The sequence below is a fragment of the Platichthys flesus genome, chromosome 20 (assembly GCF_949316205.1).
Source record: "Platichthys flesus chromosome 20, fPlaFle2.1, whole genome shotgun sequence".
NCBI lineage: Eukaryota > Metazoa > Chordata > Actinopteri > Pleuronectiformes > Pleuronectidae > Platichthys > Platichthys flesus.
The window spans coordinates 20,186,649-20,203,331 of record NC_084964.1 but is presented as its reverse complement, the minus strand read 5'-3'; the positions used below and the strand labels follow the sequence as shown (position 1 = coordinate 20,203,331).

General features: G+C 45.7%; 2 protein-coding genes across 8 annotated transcripts in view; one reads left to right on the top strand and one right to left on the bottom strand.

Annotated features, from left to right (window-relative positions):
- The window catches only part of baiap2b (BAR/IMD domain containing adaptor protein 2b), a 46,188-nt gene extending 41,384 nt beyond the window's left edge, over positions 1-4,804 (top strand). For 2 of the 5 annotated variants that reach the window (XM_062414195.1, XM_062414194.1), the window contains one exon: positions 3,269-4,804. In XM_062414195.1, coding sequence (XP_062270179.1) covers positions 3,269-3,410 — 142 coding nt within the window. In that variant the 3' untranslated portion in view covers positions 3,411-4,804. Of the gene's footprint in view, positions 1-2,959 lie in introns of all 5 variants that reach the window. The other 3 variants (XM_062414199.1, XM_062414198.1, XM_062414197.1) reach the window with 3 other exon arrangements.
- Positions 4,805-5,087: 283 nt separating this feature from the next.
- Positions 5,088-16,683, bottom strand: part of aatkb (apoptosis-associated tyrosine kinase b) — a 30,584-nt gene continuing 18,988 nt past the window's right edge. For 2 of the 3 annotated variants that reach the window (XM_062414191.1, XM_062414192.1), the window contains 11 exons: positions 15,399-15,478; positions 14,768-14,886; positions 14,320-14,407; positions 13,623-13,756; positions 13,171-13,255; positions 12,925-13,046; positions 12,649-12,798; positions 8,528-11,969; positions 7,766-7,895; positions 7,483-7,689; positions 5,088-7,028 (listed from right to left, as the gene is read on the bottom strand). In XM_062414191.1, the coding sequence (XP_062270175.1) occupies positions 7,000-7,028; positions 7,483-7,689; positions 7,766-7,895; positions 8,528-11,969; positions 12,649-12,798; positions 12,925-13,046; positions 13,171-13,255; positions 13,623-13,756; positions 14,320-14,407; positions 14,768-14,886; positions 15,399-15,478 (4,586 nt within the window). In that variant the 3' untranslated portion in view covers positions 5,088-6,999. Of the gene's footprint in view, positions 7,029-7,482; positions 7,690-7,765; positions 7,896-8,527; positions 11,970-12,648; positions 12,799-12,924; positions 13,047-13,170; positions 13,256-13,622; positions 13,757-14,319; positions 14,408-14,767; positions 14,887-15,398; positions 15,479-16,105; positions 16,327-16,683 lie in introns of those variants that run through there. The other variant, XM_062414193.1, reaches the window with a different exon arrangement.

Genomic DNA, 16,683 nt, shown 5'->3' with positions numbered 1-16,683 from the left:
ATCGGAGGGCGAGTGTGTTCAGACACACACACACACACACACACACACACTGGTGCTCGGGCTCCTTCCTCTATTTATTGTGATGTGTGATATCATGTGGAGGCTGAATGGGGTCGACGAGGCTCCGAGTTTTCTACTGGTTTTGAAAGTAGAAAGAAACTGTCAGATATTCGGTGCTTGCAGCTTTTAAAATGCTGCTTTTTTCCTTTTTTTTACTGATTTGAAAATTGAATATATTTAGTTTAAGACTGTTGGTTAAACAACAAGTTCAAATTAAAGACTTATTAAATTGAAGATTTTCAGTTGAAAGTTGTTCATGCATGAAAGAAAAGACAACTGCTTCTCCTGTTTGACTCGGTTCCCATTTCAAACCCTTGAAATGGTCATTTCCATATTCAGATGTGTTTGAGTGCGTCTTATCGATGTTTAAATTAGTAAATAACATGAATATTATATTTGTATGGATCCAGAGGATGGAAGGAAACACCTGCAGTATGTTGATAGTTGAAGTCAAAGTGGTGAAGATAGGCCAGGACAGCCTCTCTGCAGCCTGGACGAGCGGAGGAGGGGACTCCGAGTTCAAACCTCATTCAGCCTCCTTGTTCTTCTGCTCTGTGCAATTAAAGACGTGATTTAAAAAACCTCAGTGAGTAAACCGCATCATGTTTTGCTGAATGAAGAAGCTGTGAGAGTCTTCTCACCACTGTCCCCCTGTCCACATCCGATGTCCACTAACCACCCTTTAGTTCCTCTCATGACTCTTTAACATCTTTTAACCAAAGAGAGAAGGTGAAGTTCTAAACTCTGCACCTCTCCTCTGCCTCTTACTTTGCAAAAATGTCTTCACCATTCAATACCGAGTCTTTGAATGTTGTTTTCTTTGAATGATTGAAAAGTGAAGCAGAACCCTTCTCTCGAACAGTTGTTAATATTCCAGATCCTGTTTCCTTTTTCACTTTAAAAGAAAAGTGTTTTCAGACTTCTTGTGAGACGTGTTTGCATCGTAGAGACGTGTCCTCGTTGTCTCTTCCTGTGACCTAACACTAGTCCCCCCCCCCCCCCCTCAGCTTTGCCAACCCTCCTTTCTTTCCATCTCTGTTTTGATAAATTCAGAAACAAAAGTCGAGCACAAACGACTGGAAGCTGCCAGTGTTTCTTCTTTCTCCACTAACATAAGTCTAAGGTACGACTTCCTGCAGAGACAGCACACCGACCACCTGTGGCCCAAAACTCCTGCATCCACTGAGGTGCTTTTATTTTGATGAGTTTTGTTGTGAAAGGGAAAAAAAGGAATCTGAATATTGTACAGAGAAGTTATGTGCATGCTTTGGGGGCACGAATAATTCTAAAGTTGATGACCTCAAATGTACGGTGACTTTCTGAGAGTAAAGTATAAAATAAATTTATTCAGCCGGACATTTTTGTTGTTTCGTTTATTTTCAAATCCAGAGTCGACTGGAAATCTAACTTATTTGTTAAATTAGTTAGATTTGGTGTTTTATTCTTTTATTTCAGTTATTTGGTTCAGAGCAGAACTGAAGCTTTAGAAGCAGCTTCTGTCTCTGTGCCACTCAAAGTAAAGAAAAGGTGGATCGTCTTTCTCCTCCAACTCATTAACCAGCGGCTGTTCCCCTCATCACCTCCCACCTGCACTGCTGCATGTGCAGTACCGTGTGTGTGTCTGTGTTGTGTGTTGAGTGCACAGTAGTATTTACGCTGCATCTCCCCCGCCCTGACCTGCCGCTGCCATAACACCGCTGGCCTGCTCCTCCTCTAATGAAGGTACTTTGAACTCACCTGCTTCTTTGGGTCTTTGTCACAAAGCGTTTGTCATGTTTCAGCGCCTGGTTCTGTTCTGGTTCTGCTGTAGTTCCTGGTTCTGCTGTAGTCCTGGTTCTGCTGTAGTTCCTGGTTCTGCTGTAGTCCTGGTTCTGCTGTAGTTCCTGGTTTTGCTGTAGTTCCTGGTTCTGCTGTAGATCCTGGTTCTGCTGTAGTTCTTGGTTCTGCTTCAGTTCTTGGTTCTGCTGTAGATCCTGGTTCTGCTGTAGTCCTGGTTCTGCTGTAGTTCCTGGTTTTGCTGTAGTTCCTGGTTCTGCTGTAGTTCCTGGTTCTGCTGTAGTTCTTGGTTCTGCTGTAGATCTGGTTCTGCTGTAGTTCCTGGTTCTGCTGTAGTTCCTGGTTCTGCTTCAGTTCTTGGTTCTGCTGTAGTTCCTGGTTTTGCTGTAGTTCTTGGTTCTGCTGTAGATCTGGTTCTGCTGTAGTTCCTGGTTCTGCTGCAGTTCTTGGTTCTGCTGTAGTTCTTGGTTCTGCTGTAGTTCCTGGTTCTGCTGTAGTTCTTGGTTCTGCTGTAGTTCTTGGTTCTGCTGTAGATCTGGGTCTGCTGTAGTTCCTGGTTCTGCTGTAGTTCCTGGTTCTGCTGTAGTTCTTGGTTCTGCTGTAGTTCTTGGTTCTGCTGTAGTTCCTGGTTCTGCTGGGGTCATGATGTAATTGTTGTCATGGTGGTTGTGTGGACACTGGATGTGTTGTGTTCATTTCTTCATGTAACATTTGAATTTCATCAGATGAATAAGTTTCCATGAATTTAAACAGACCGTGTTGATTTGACGGGCGGCCCTCACAGACCTCAGCTCATCTTCATCTTGATCACTGACAGTTCAGCTGAGTGAGAACAGTGAAACCACGATGGAATAATCTGTATCAAAACTACAAGTCTTCATTTCAATCTGATTAAAGTAAACAAGTCAAATTAATCCTGATTACTTTTGCACACAGTTCAAATGGAGGCTCCCGTCAAGTCAGTCACGGCCTTTTGATTTGCACCATAAAGTGATGACTCATGTTTATAGTAGTTGAATAAGCATGTTGTTGTAATTAGAACAAAGTGTGTGAGCATTGTGTTGTAACTTGTGTCCTGGTGTTGGAGACGTGTGTTGACCCCTGAGGACTTTCTTCCTTTCAGCTCAGGGCCGGATTTCGCCCGGTTTTGAAAACCTAGAACCATCGTAAGTGAGTGAGCCTCTTCGTCTTTCAGTGTTTCATCATCATCTTCATCGTCTCGTGGGCTTCTGGGTCTTTCACTGTTGGTTCTGCATGTGACGCTCCATGGTTCCTCCTGTTTGCTCGACTCCTCCCACTTTGTGTTCACGTCCCCTCCTCACATGTTGCTGAGAAACCACAGTTTCCTCCTCTGCATGACTCTCATTCTGTTTTATGTATAAAAACTAAGCTCAATGTTTATTTAACTTTATTTCTTGTTTCCTTTCCCCAGCGACAATCCACCCAGCGAGCCGGTGGTGGAGGCCCCGGCCAGACCCCCGCTTTCTGACGAAGAGGATGAAGAGGAAGATGAGGATCAGCTGGATGAAGCTCACTACGACTCCCTGGAGAAGACCTCGACTCTCGCAGAGTAAATCTGAGCCCCCCCCACCCCTCAGTTTGAATCAGCTCGAACCACCGTCTCTGCTGCAAAGCTCCGAATCAACCACATCATCTCTTAGTGGATTAAATCATGAGAAGCACAACAATCACCATATACAGCAATCTGTGTATTCTGTGACAGATCATGTAAATAACAACTAGAAGTGTTTTACACCTGATCCTCTAGAATCAAAGAACATTGACAGAACCATTTGAAGTTGATTGTTTAGTTGTGTAAAGTTCACATAGTGATGAACACGTGGAGTCAAATGAGGATGAAGAGTCTCACTAAGATTCTCGGTCGGATCCTTTTCAAAGCCTTGAATCTGAGACTGACCTCAGAGGGTCTGAAGCTGAAGACCTGAAGGCGTCTCTGTGATCTTAGAACTCAGCTCTCGTCCCCGGCTGCAGCTCGACGGCTTGAAGGTGGTGAAGATCCACGTCTCATGAGGTTTTCACCTTCAGCCTCTCATGTTATCACTGAGGAGCTCAAACCAGTCTGATGCAAGAAAACAGAAGAGTCTGAACTAAGCTGGATAATCAGAGGTGAGATGTTTCAGGAGGAAGATGAATCAGAATCAGTCAATTTGTTGATGGCACTAAAACTGATAAGCACAATACTACAAAGTCACTTAATTGTATACTTAAACTCAATCTTATACTCTGACATGTTAGATATAACAGCACTGAAGGTGTTTGTACCTTGAATTATATTTTAATGTTCTCAGCTTTCATTGATGAATGTTGATCTATATTGTTTTTAGACAAATGCTTTGTTAAATCTGGTGAAAGCAACATTTCAACATCTCACAGTCGAATCATCATTTAGTCTTTTATCATGTTTCAAATTACTGTTGTGACAGAAAAACTGAGTTACACCGAGATAAGTCAAAATTAGACTGAGCTGATATTTATCTTTAGAGAAATGTAATGATTGTTCTATGCAGTTTTAAAACTTCATTTTCCTTGTTTTGAGATTTGTTTTCTGTCCCGGACAATGTTTGGATAATCCAGTTTCCAGCAATGACTTCAGAAACTGGTGTCAGTGGATTTAATTATCTTCATTGTATTTTTGAGCTGGGATGAATATTAAAATGATTTGAGTATTTAAAATAAATATGAAGAACGTCCCAGATTGTCAAACACGCTTCTGCAGAAAAACAGAAAAAATCACAGAATCTGCATCGATCACTAAATGTTGTCGGAAGTTCAACAGACTTAAAAGTTTCCACTCGTGAAGTTCAGAGTGTTTCCTCCTCTTCTAGAAACCAGATGTTCACACTGATCCAACCTGCTGAAGACAAACTGAATCGTCTTTGTGTCCTGATAGTAAACAAAGTGTTTGTCAACTTAATTCTGAGAATAAAGGATCACGTATTTACCCACAGTGTGCTGTTTATGTTGTGTATAAGTACTGCAGTGCTGGATCACACTACACAATATGTGTTCTTTCGGAGACTCTGGAGAGTGGCCTGGATCTTAGATTTCAGTCTGTGACGACTCGTGTTGAGCCTGAAGATGATCAGGGAGCGAGTTCAGTGTCTTCATCATGATTCATGATTTATTCTCTGAGAATCAACGAGAAGGTTGAAACGTCTCCATCCAACCTGTCGCTGTTTCTTAATCCTGCTAAATAACAGACAGAAGCTAAAAACCTAATGGAGATAATGTAAGATGTGTAAAACAGACTTTATTCATATTTGATAGAAGGTACAGAAGGTCATGGTGTGTCCAGGTCAGTGTGGGGACACATTACTGACGATGATCCAACCAAACCAGAACTGGTCTTTATTTTTGAAAGACCAGTTGGATGTTCCTCGTCCGTCACCACCTCACACACTGGTCTCGCCCCTGAACCACAGCACAGCTTCTCTTTGGCAAAAATAAACAGACATTATTTTATACTCTCCCTCCATCACAGGTACAGCACATCAATACTCTCCGAAGTATTTGCGTAAAATACAAAAATATGACAGATAGTCTAAATGGTTCTATGCTGCTAACGTACAGAATATTAAAGAGGCAAACAAACACTGTGGGTCACAGGACGTTTTGAGCTCCAGAGCCTCAGAGAGAAATCTGACGACCTCACGTTCACACAGGAAGCATGGCCGTGACCTCCGACCTTCAATCAGCTGATCAGACACATTGAACATTGATCTGTCACATGAAAACAGCTTTGTTAATATTTCATCCTGTGACTCTCTTTGTTTCAGAGTAGAGCTCGCACTTGTCCTTTTTTAAATTATATAAATTCAGAACAGATAAAAAGGCAGAAATGGGCTGAAGCTGTTGAATATCAGAATTTAAAGATCCTGTTTGTTCAGACTAACACAGAGAAAATTAGCTTTGTTTGAATACTGTTGGGCAGGTTTGAGTTTCGATATCGTGGCTTTTTGAGCTGAGTGAGATTATGAATCATACACGTGTCATCAATCCCTTTAATTCCTCTGGTTGCTCCAGTGTTTGTGGATATTGCTGCAAATCGCTGCTTTTCTAACCAGGTTGGATTTACAGGACTTTTGCATCAATGTGATGAAGTTCTTTGTTTCGTCTGGTATTTAACTGGATTAACAAAAACAGACATTTATATATTTAATAATTTAATAATATCACCTATGTCTCCTCACACTATTGGCCTGGGTCGTTATCAGCTGCAGTCCGGATACTGGAGATCTTTCTTTGGAGCTGCGACATGAGATTTCTCACCATGTGACTTTGTCTTCATTCCTAATGCAATAATACTTGTAATGTTTCCTAGCTGCTTGAAACCATGCATTTCTATATTTGAAATATTCCCTTTTAACAGTTTGGTGGTGAAGCTGCTGCCGAGAGAGACTGAGTCACATGATCATGTAAAACAGCACTGCAGTGATTTCTATTATAAAAATTAAGAAGAGAAGATATCAGGTCGTCCACGTTCGTCTGTTTCCACAAAATCCCATTGGAACAGGAGCCGTTCAGATTCCTGCGAGTGCCCCCCCACTCTGCATGAATCCAAATATTAACATTATATTACTTGTGATACCTCAGAGATTCTCGTTCATGTTCATTAAGACCAGTGAAGCAGTTTCTGATAAAAGTCAGTGGAGCTGTACAGTCTTCTTCAAAATGCTGATCCTTCGTCAAAAAGCCCCAAACTCTGGGACAGGTGAACACGTCTCCTCCAGGGGGCGCCGCGCTCTCAGCGTTACTCCGTATTACAAATTAAGAAGTGAACCAGGTGGTGAACGTGATTTATTTCCAAACGTCTTCCATTTGTCTTTTAATCTGAAAAAATTCAACAAAGAAAAGTCCCCTGCTTTCAAAGATTCTTTACATCCAGTATATATTAATATTTTGTAAAAGTTTTATATATTAACGATAATCTTTAAGTGTAGGTCAGTCCTACACTGTGGTAAGACTTTTCCAAAGTGTCCACAGGCTGAGAGGCACTGTCTCGTCATGCTAGAACCAAACTGTGGTCAACGAGAGGCGGTGAAGATCCACAGCTCGTCACTCTTTGTCTCCGTCCTCACAGCTCGTCACTCTTTGTCTCCGTCCTCACAGCTCGTCACTCTTTGTCTCCGTCCTCACAGCTCGTTACTCTTTGTCTCCGTCCTCGCTGCTTCCTGAAAACACACAACAGAAGGGATTCTTACACACATCTGATTTCTGAGTGTTTTATCTCATTTTGCTCTAATTCTTAGGCAAAGTGTTGAAGCCAGAAATGGCTCTGTTAAAGTGGCCGGTTTCCCAGATTGGAATTAGTCTCATACACGATTAAAGTATTTTTTTAAAACCAAACAAACCAAAACATCTTTAAACACGATTAAGAAAAGATTTAGATGAGAGCCTCTTAATTACTGAAGGCTTAAAATCTGAGAGGTTTAGATTCATGTTTGAAATCTGAACACTTGTTTCCTCATATAAGAATTAAACTTTCTGTACTTTCAAAAATAAAGTCATAATATTATGAGAACAAAGTCGTAGAATTACAAGAAAAAAGTTGTAAATGAATGTGAAGTATTGAGAGTAAAGTTGTGAGTTCCTGAGAACCAGTGGTGTTGTCCCGAGGAGACTCACCTCCTGCTGAGTCCATGTCCGAGTCAGTGATGTGAGTGATGGAGAAGCGGGACACGCTGGAGGGGGACACGGTGAAGCGGGAGAACTGAACGGCCGGCTTGGCGTCCGGGGCTGTTGAGACGGAGCGGGGGGGAGGAGAGTCGGAGGCCCCCGAGGACGTAGGGAGAGGCAGGAGGGGGAAGTCGTCCTCCCACTCGTACCCTGCACCTGAGGAGACGGTGAGGATCATCACGTCTTTATTCACATCCACAGTATCTTATTAAACCTCCGTGCTCGTACTCACTCTCTTCTGAGACGTTCCCGTCAGAGGAGTCGTCAGAGGCGGGGACTCTCTCTTTGGATTTGCTGGGTGACCTTTGACCCTCGGCTCCCACAGGGAAGCTCTGCTCACTCAGCTCTTTAGTCGGACTTTCCTGGAGACAGTGAAGAAGAAAACTGTGAAGCTCGTGTTACATAAACTCAACATCACATCTGTGGACGCAGGAGTTCTTCTTCAATCCCCCCCCCCCCTGGAAATTCCATATTGATTTCATAGATAATTGTGTTGGAATCTTTAGGGCGTTGATATTTCATGTAGATCCAAATGAAAATCTCGATCCAGTGAATTTAAATGTGGTTTCATACGGGTGAAGGATTTTTGAATTGTAACTTTCATGTGTAGAAACCTAATGTGGCCTGAGGTGGAAATCTGAACTTGTAACGTCGACTTTAAGAGTTTTATCTAAACACACCACTCAGGCGTCAGTGAGATAGAAGAGCTCGTGTTGAACCAGCGTGTGGGCGAGTTTGATCTGCTCAAGGGCAAACATTGAGAAGAAAGAAGAAGATACGCTCACACTACAAACTGTTTCTATACAAACAGGAAAGAAGCAGAAACCTTCAGTGACTCACAGAGTTTGTACAAAGTCAGAAGGACGATTCTATCACAGGTATTTCTTCTGAGGCTGGTTTCAAGTTCTCTTTGATTCTTTTCACCAGGAATGATTCAGTTTCATTCACTTTCATTTTGTAGAGACCTGAGTAACTTCCTCTCTTTGCTACTCACTTGATCGAACAGGTAGACGGTGACATCGTCGAAGAAGGAGACCGTCTTCTTGGTGCGCTCCAGCTCCCCCTGCAGGTTCTCCTCTGGGAGCAGCGTTGGCATCTTGAGGAGGCTGCGCAGTTTGTGAGCTTGGCTGTCGTCGCTCACCACGATGGGCACCGGGTGGATCTCCTCCTCGCTCTCCTCCCCGCCGCTCTGCTCCTGCATGCTGTAGGATCGCAGCTCCTCATCGGACTCATCGCTGTCGTCTGTGTCGCCGCCCTCCTCATCTGCCTCTTCTCCATCGGCTGGAGACCCCCGGCCGTCTGCTGCAGGGAGCGGAGATGGGGGGGTTGACGGAGGTGGAGGAGAGGAAGTGGAGAATCGTCGGCTGTTTGCCGTGTGCTGCAGGGCCACCTCGTCTTTGGGTAAAGAGTGCAGGGTTTCACCGGATACCCTGGTCTCAATGGTCTTGATCACTGGCTCTTCTCTTGGTTCTGAGTCTTCCACGACTTCTGCTTCGTCACTTTCTAGCTTAACGTTGAGTGAACTATCTCCATTCAGGGCCCCAAGGGCCTCTTCCATGGCCCCCACCACCTCCGCTGCCCAGTCCCCGAGAGACGAGTTCTCCTGGGACGGCCATTCATCCAGTCCTCCCTCTATGGACACACATGGCTCCAGAGGAAGTCCAAACTCCTCATCTCGACAATCCTCTGTCAAGAATTCCTCCATCTCTGTTGAACAAGAGCATTCTGTTCCTTCTGTTGATAAGAGCTTCTCTTCAACTTTAATGTCTTTGTTGGCTGCAGCGTCTTCAAGTTCCTCATCCTCACTCTTCCGTTTCTCTCCCTTCTTTTCTGATGATGAGTCTTCTCCTTCATCCCTGGACTGCCTCTCACTCTCATAGTCTGAGAAGTACGCTGAGTCTCTGTACGGGGTTTCATCGCTTAGTGGTGAAAAGATGTGGTCACCCGTCTGAGAGGCTCCTGAGGCCACATCTTCACCCAGTGATGGTTCCCCCTCCTTGGCCTCCTCCAGCTCCTCGTCCTCCTCCAGGCTTGTATCTAGGGTAGGCTTGGCCAGAGGTTGTTCTCGGGGTTCATGAGGCTCTTTGGGGACAAACTCTGGGCTCTCGTTGTTTTCTGTGTCGTAGCCACTGTCCATAGCTTTAGGGGAGCTGGACGGGTGGGAGGAGGCGGGGCTGAAGCCTTCACAGGACCCCGCTGCAGATGGTAGATCCATGGAATCCATGGAATCTGGAGTTCCTACCTGCTTCTGCAGAGACTTGAAAGCAGGAGAAGCGTTTAGCTCACTGGACTCGTCAGCGAAGATGCCTGAGGTGACGTCGGTGATATCTTCTGTGATGTCATCCTCCTCCTCGTCATCATCGCTGCAGTCGAGGATGTCAACGAGACAAGCACTGGAGCTGCCTCGGTCAACACCACTGTCTCCAGTGGGACTCGAGTCTGACTCCGGATCTGTGAGGGCCACCATCACGTGCATGTTGTCGGCAGGAGGCGGAGGGATCGTCATCGTCATTGTCAGCTTCACCTCTTCTACTTTAGGCTCTATGGGTTTTTGCATGATTAGGTTTTCCTTGATTACATCTTCCCTCTTCTCTTTGAGTGGGGAGCCATAAGCTGTCAGGTCAATGTACTGCTCTCCACGCTCCTCAGTCTTTATCATGGTGGGTTTGGCCACGATGGGACCCCCTGGAGCCGGGGAGAGATTGATCATCTCCTCGTTGCATGGGGGGTCAACGATCTTATCTCGGACGTAGTTGCTGTGACTGTAGCTGTTGTTTCTGACGAGCAAGCCGGTGAGTGGGTCAACAAAGTGTGAGTGGCAGCACTCTCCAGCCGCTGGTGCCTGGGTGTCGCCCTCGTGGCACAGGTAGATGTAGGTGTTGCAGTTGTCTGAAGGCACCATCGCGTGGTGTTTGCTCAGACTGAGGCAGGCACTGTTGTCTTTGGCCTGTTGCGTCTCAAGGTAGTCGATAGGTTTGGGTAGAGAGTGGAAGGCCAGGCTGCTCTCCTCTGGCCAGGAGTCCTCAATGTCTGTACTTGGCATGGTGTAGTGGAAATCTACGTAGGCGTCCTGTCTACAGCTCGCCCGTCTGTGGTGACCCACGCTGCTGTGGCGGTGCTTTGAAGGCCACGTGTTGCAGTTGTGTCTCTCAACAAATATATCCTCCTCATCTTCTTCTTCTGAATCACTGTCTCTGTGCCCGATGAAGAGCGCCCCTTCTGACTCCATGTCGATACTGACCGAGTGGCTGCTGTGCCTTGTGTGGCTGGGCATAGTCTTCCTGAGTGAGCCCATCATGTCGTAGTAACCCCCGGTCACGTTCTTTCCGATGATGGAGGTCTGACTTGTGTCCAGGTATGGATCTCTGTAGGCCTGTTGAGGTGGACTGGTCACAGGGCGGGTGGCCCCCAGCGGGTTCTCCAACTCACCCAGGGCCTGACGCAAGCTCCTCGACCCCCAGCTTTCCTGATGGTGCTCACTGGAGTGGTCACTTCCAATCAGATAGTGGTCGATTCCTAAAGGTGGCGAGTGCTCATAGTAGTAACCTCCATCTCTGTCTTTATAGGACACATAGTGACTGGACTCCCAGGGTCGTAGGGGGCTGTCGTGCGACACTTGTCCTAAGAGAGGCTCCATCGTCAGAGAGATGGCCGGACTCGAGTCATTGGAGTCAAACACATCTGACTTATCGATGTCTGCTGCCCAATAGGGAGCCATGCCCATGTTCTTACCTTGTGATGGAAAGGCCATGCACTCGCCTGAGTCTGCGCTCCCAGTAAGGAAGCTCCCACTGCTGCCCTGATACTCTGGGCTGTAGGAGCACATGGTATAGTCCAGATCGATGTTACAATCCACTGGCTCTTCAATGCGGATGTAGTATTCATTGCTTACTGAGGGGCTGTGGGCACTGAGGACGGGGAGAACACCCGGAGCATGGAGATGTTTGGATTGGTAGTAAGGAGAAACTGCATGGCTGAGGCTCTCCATAGGGCAGCCTCCAACAATGCCCCCTGGTGGATAAAATGCTTCCTGGCAATGATGGTTGACCTGACTCAGGGCACTGGAGGAGTCCTGGGCTCTATAGGACTGGTCGGCCCTGGCCTGCTCCCACTTGTACTCAAAGTTCAGGCCATGGCTGGTTTCTGTGACTGTTAGAATGTCGTCCCCAGACTCCGAGTGGTAGCCGTCGCCTGCCGAAAACTGCTCGAGGAGAGGGAAGGAGGAGGAGGTGGACGAGTGGTGGTCTTGTGACATAGCAGAGGCACCATGGTGGCTGTTGAATCCAATGTTGGGACACAGCGAGTTCCAGCGCCTGTCAAAGTCCTCCTCTGCCTCGCTGGCCCCCTTGGCACACAGGTAGCTGAGCAGCAAGTGGACTTCCTCTGCATTGGGTCTCTGATCCGGCTGGAGCCAGCAGAACTGCATCACTTCAAACCTGAGGGTCACGGAAATATGACAACATGTGAGAATATAGATCAAACTTGAAATGTAGTGTATCCCAGCAAAATAACAAAAACCTTAAAACTCAATTAATTTGTTGACTAAATTGTAAGAACGTGTCTGAAAAGAGGAGACAATCGTTTCCCAGCCGAGGGAAACACAAGCAGCAGGATTAGCATATTAATAAGAATCTGCTGAAGAAATGAGAATGCATTGAAGCTGGACGGGATTTTAATTGTGTTGTTTGTTCTTCTCCTGAGGGGCCGTTCAATTTAAGGGAATAATTATATTATTTATTGCGCTGTCATGTTTGAACACAGTGGAGAACATCTATCTGTTGTTGGTGCTGCAGCTTCACTTCCTTTGACACTCGATACTGTGGCTCCTCTGAAGAACAAGCTAGTGAGTCAGAGTTTAGCTTCCTGGGACAAATCCCGAATACCTGGTCTTTTAAGATGTAATAATTTCAAACTACTCCAGTCCAGGGTTTTCTCTATAATACTGTAAAGCCTTACTTTGTAAAGTACTTGGAGATAATGTAAGTATTTCAGAAGGAGCCCCATTGATGTTTTGTACTGCTTAAAACTTAAAATCAAGGCTCTCTATTCAGTATAAGAAAAGTTTGTTATTATAATTGTTTTATATACAGATGTGTCTGTGTGTGTGCGTCTCACCAGCGCTCAGCCAGCGGCACTTGGAGCAGTGGTTTGGGAAGTCGCAGCTGCTGCTCCCTCACAGTGTAGGTGAGCACCTGTCGGTCGGAGTAGTGTCTGTACGGCTGGTTCCCGAGCTCCAGCAGCTCCCAGATGGTCACACCCAGAGACCTGAGACACAGGAGAACACATGGCATCACTCCACATCTGCAGACATACCTTTAAATATACCTTTCAACTAGTCAGCATGCAGCTGTGGGACAACTGGTCCAATTTGTGGGTCTGTGTTTGTGTTACCAGATGTTGCTCTGATGGGTGTTGTCTGCCACCAGCAGGTTTCCATGCACCTCGTCCACGAGCTCTGGAGCGATCCAGCGCAGCGGCACGAACATCTGATCTGAGGTCAGGTAGTAATCATCCTGATGGAGACCAAATATCAACAGCTTCAAATCTTCAGTGTTTCAAACAAGAAGCTCTCAAATGTTCAGATTCATCCAAAAACTCTGAATAAACCTAATAAAACAGTTTCTCTGATGGACGGACCTTGTACTTGTTGTGGGACAGGCCGTAGTCTCCGATCTTCACTGAGACATCAGCAGTTAACAAGCAGTTCCTCAGCGCCAGGTCACTGGAGACAGAGGGTTGATGGGAACGGGGGGGGGGAGTTAAACAACCTCTCATCATTATAAACACTCGGGCTAAACAAGATACTGGAGGAGGCTCATATTTCATGAGGCAGAATCATATTTAGAAGACCTGAGTGCAGACTGAGAGCAACCAGAAAGAGTTCAGCTGGTTAGAGTGGCTCTGGAGACGAGGGGTCACCGCCTGCAACAAAATCACTGATGCTGGAGTCTGTCAGAGCACTCAGGCAGCACCAGGATATTGTTCCAGGAAGCAACCGACAAGCAAAAGGCAGATTTGACCGAACGCAGCTTGATTCCAGGTTAGAATTCTAAAATGTGTGATATCTAAAAGCAGGAACGTGTCGATACCTGTGAGCAAAGTTGTGTTTGTGCAGATGCAGGAGTCCTGAGGCGATGTCACAGGCCATCCGCTGGAGAATCAAGGGCTCCGGGGTCATGGTCTCTCCAGCCCTGCAGCTGCGGAGGTAACTCTTCACATCCCCCTGGAGGAGACGAAAACATCTGTATGTTACAACCTCTGACCACTGGAGGGCAGTGTTGTCATTGTGGTTAATGGGAGTCAGGTTGTGTAACATCTTTGTGTTAAAACCTGTCGAAAGTCAACAACACACTTGGTTTTCTACATTACTGATTGTTTTTAGATTTTCTTGGATGAATTACCTTCACGTGAGTTACGTTCAGCTTTAGGGTCTCTATAATTTACACTGTCTACAGTTGTCACCCTAAATAACGAGGTTGTGTATTGACTGACAACAGTGAATACACACTCTGAAATAGAATTTCAACCATAAACAATATATGTCATCAGCAGACAGTAAATCCAAAGCTACATTTAGAACGTAGGTATGAAGCTTCAGTTCAAAGCAAAGACAGGTTCTTTTAAAATCTACATGTTTAACTTTTCAGAGTTTGAATGAACAGATTTCCAAAACGTGAAACACAGCTCGTCTCAGATTAACCCATTAAAAATAAAAGAGCTGATATCTGTGTATTTACCTCAGAGGCTCAATATGAATTGATATTGTTATTGAACCCACTCACTCACCAGTGGACAGAACTCCATCACCAGCAGGTAGGGCGTGACCTCTGTGCACTGGGCCAGACACTGCAGCAGAGCAGGATGCTGCAGGACGCTGCAGAGCAGAGGACCAGTTAACACACAGTCTGCTTCTGTGACCGCACAAACACACAAACAGGACCACACACAAACTGCACAAACAAGCTGTGGAATCTGAATATTTTATAAATCAGCTCATAATCATTGACTGGAAAGAATAATGAGGGATTGTGAATATATGAAAAGTTATAATTATAATCCACAATGACTGATTTACAATAAATACAAATTCTACTTAACAAGAGTCAAGAAGAGAAAACACGTTCTTATGTGTCTTTAAAATGAAAATCTCCAAACCGGAGATGAGAACAATTTAAACTCTTCGTTACACATTTGGATCTGAATTAGATTTTTCATTATTCCTGAGGAGCCGTACCGAAAAGGCTGCGCCTCCTCCAGGAAGAGCATCTGGTCCTGGACACTGGCACTGGACTTGAGCTCCTTCACAACCACCTCAGTGGTGCTCCGGCCGGAGTTCACCTCCCCCAGCAGAACCTGAAGCAGCCCAGACGGAGACAGACACGCACAGGGAAGACGGACAGATGGACATTTACCCACAAGACAACCGATGAAGAGGGGGGGGGGGGGGGGCACAAAGGAAGAGGGGAAGCAGCCAAACAGGAGTTCAAGGAGAGAGAGAGCAATGCAGAGAGAGACACAGACGGACGTACCGAGGAGGGTAAGGACGGAGAGTCATGAACGCACAGAATGAAAAGGAGGAGGAACAGAGAAAGAGAGAGAGAAAAAGAGAGAGAGAGAACAACATGTTATCTGGTTGTAAGAACAGGACACGTCATGTTTCACCTGCAGGGGGCGACTACTATAGCGTAAAAATGAACTGACATCAAAGAGGTAGAGATCCACACACACACACACACACACACACACATACCCCCCCCCCCCCCACACACACACACACATACCCACACACACACACTCTCTTATATTCCAGGTCACACAGTGTGTCAGACATCTTTAACGCCTCCAGGATCACAGCTGAGACTCACCTTCCCAAACCAGCCATCCCCGATCTCGTTCAGGTAGAGGAGACTGTGGCGGCTCAGGTCTGTGGACTTCAGGAGATGGACTGATGAAAAGAGAAGAGGAGGAGGAGAAGGAGGAGGAGGAGGAGGAGGAGGAGGAGGAGGAAGAGGAAGAGGAAGAGGAGGAGGAGGTGTTAGTGATAAACATCCACCAGCAGCCTGTGGTTACTTGTCTTCAACCCAAATAGCATTCTTATTATTATTATTATTACAGACAAATATGAAGACGTGTTTGTACACAACTTTGTTTCCATCAAATTCAATATGACACATGTAACAACATTTATTTGAGACTTAAAACTTGCTTGATTTGAGCTCATTGGACATTCAACACTGAATTTGATCAAACTTTGAAATTATGACGATAGATGTATTATCACAATATTTCTGAAATATGAATATGTCAATAACATTTAATGTTATGAATGTGTCAATAACATTAATGGAATTAATAAAACGTCACTCTACACATGCGTAATGTAAAATGTCAAACTACAGTAAAATGGGTGAATTGATGTTATGACGTTAAGTTAATAAGAAAACAACATGTAGTTTGTAATATGTTGGGTCTTTAAGATGATATAACATAGATGTCACTCAGTCACATGGAAGAGAATCTTAACCCTTGTTAATAAAGAGAATTGTCTTCAAAGGCCTCTAACTCCACGCACCACGTCCAGGGATCAAGTGTCCTCAGTAGAATCCGTCCTCTGTCCGATCCTCTGGAACAAACCTTCTTTAAAATGAACCCTCCTGCTGAGGACATCGTTCACTCTCCACACGTTGAGGAGACAGACTTGAGTCTTCGGTCTTATTCTGTCCTGAACCTCGTCCGGCACCGATCTGTCCAACTGTCCTCTGCCTCCCCCCCCCCCCCCCCCCGGAGTCTCTGCTGCTCTGCTGAACTCGCCCGGCCGTCCTGCTCCAGCTCCGCCGAATGAAACGAGAGTGACGGCTCTGTCCCAGCATCTCCCCCCCTCCTCCATCTATTCTTTCTCTCTTTCTTTCTGTATCTCCCACGATGACACTGGGATTGTGGGTCCGAGGCAGACAGACACATCTTTGTGATGCTCGTCCCCCTCCAGACTCAAACACAGTCTCGTCCCTGTGCTGAGGACATATTGGACGCCCCCATCCCCGTCCCCAGACTGGTCATTCCTTACACCCACTCACGCTCTCTCCGTCCCTAAGCAGAATACCCCCCATTGTCTGGCTGCTTGGGGCAGCATGGCACCAGTTAGGACCAGTT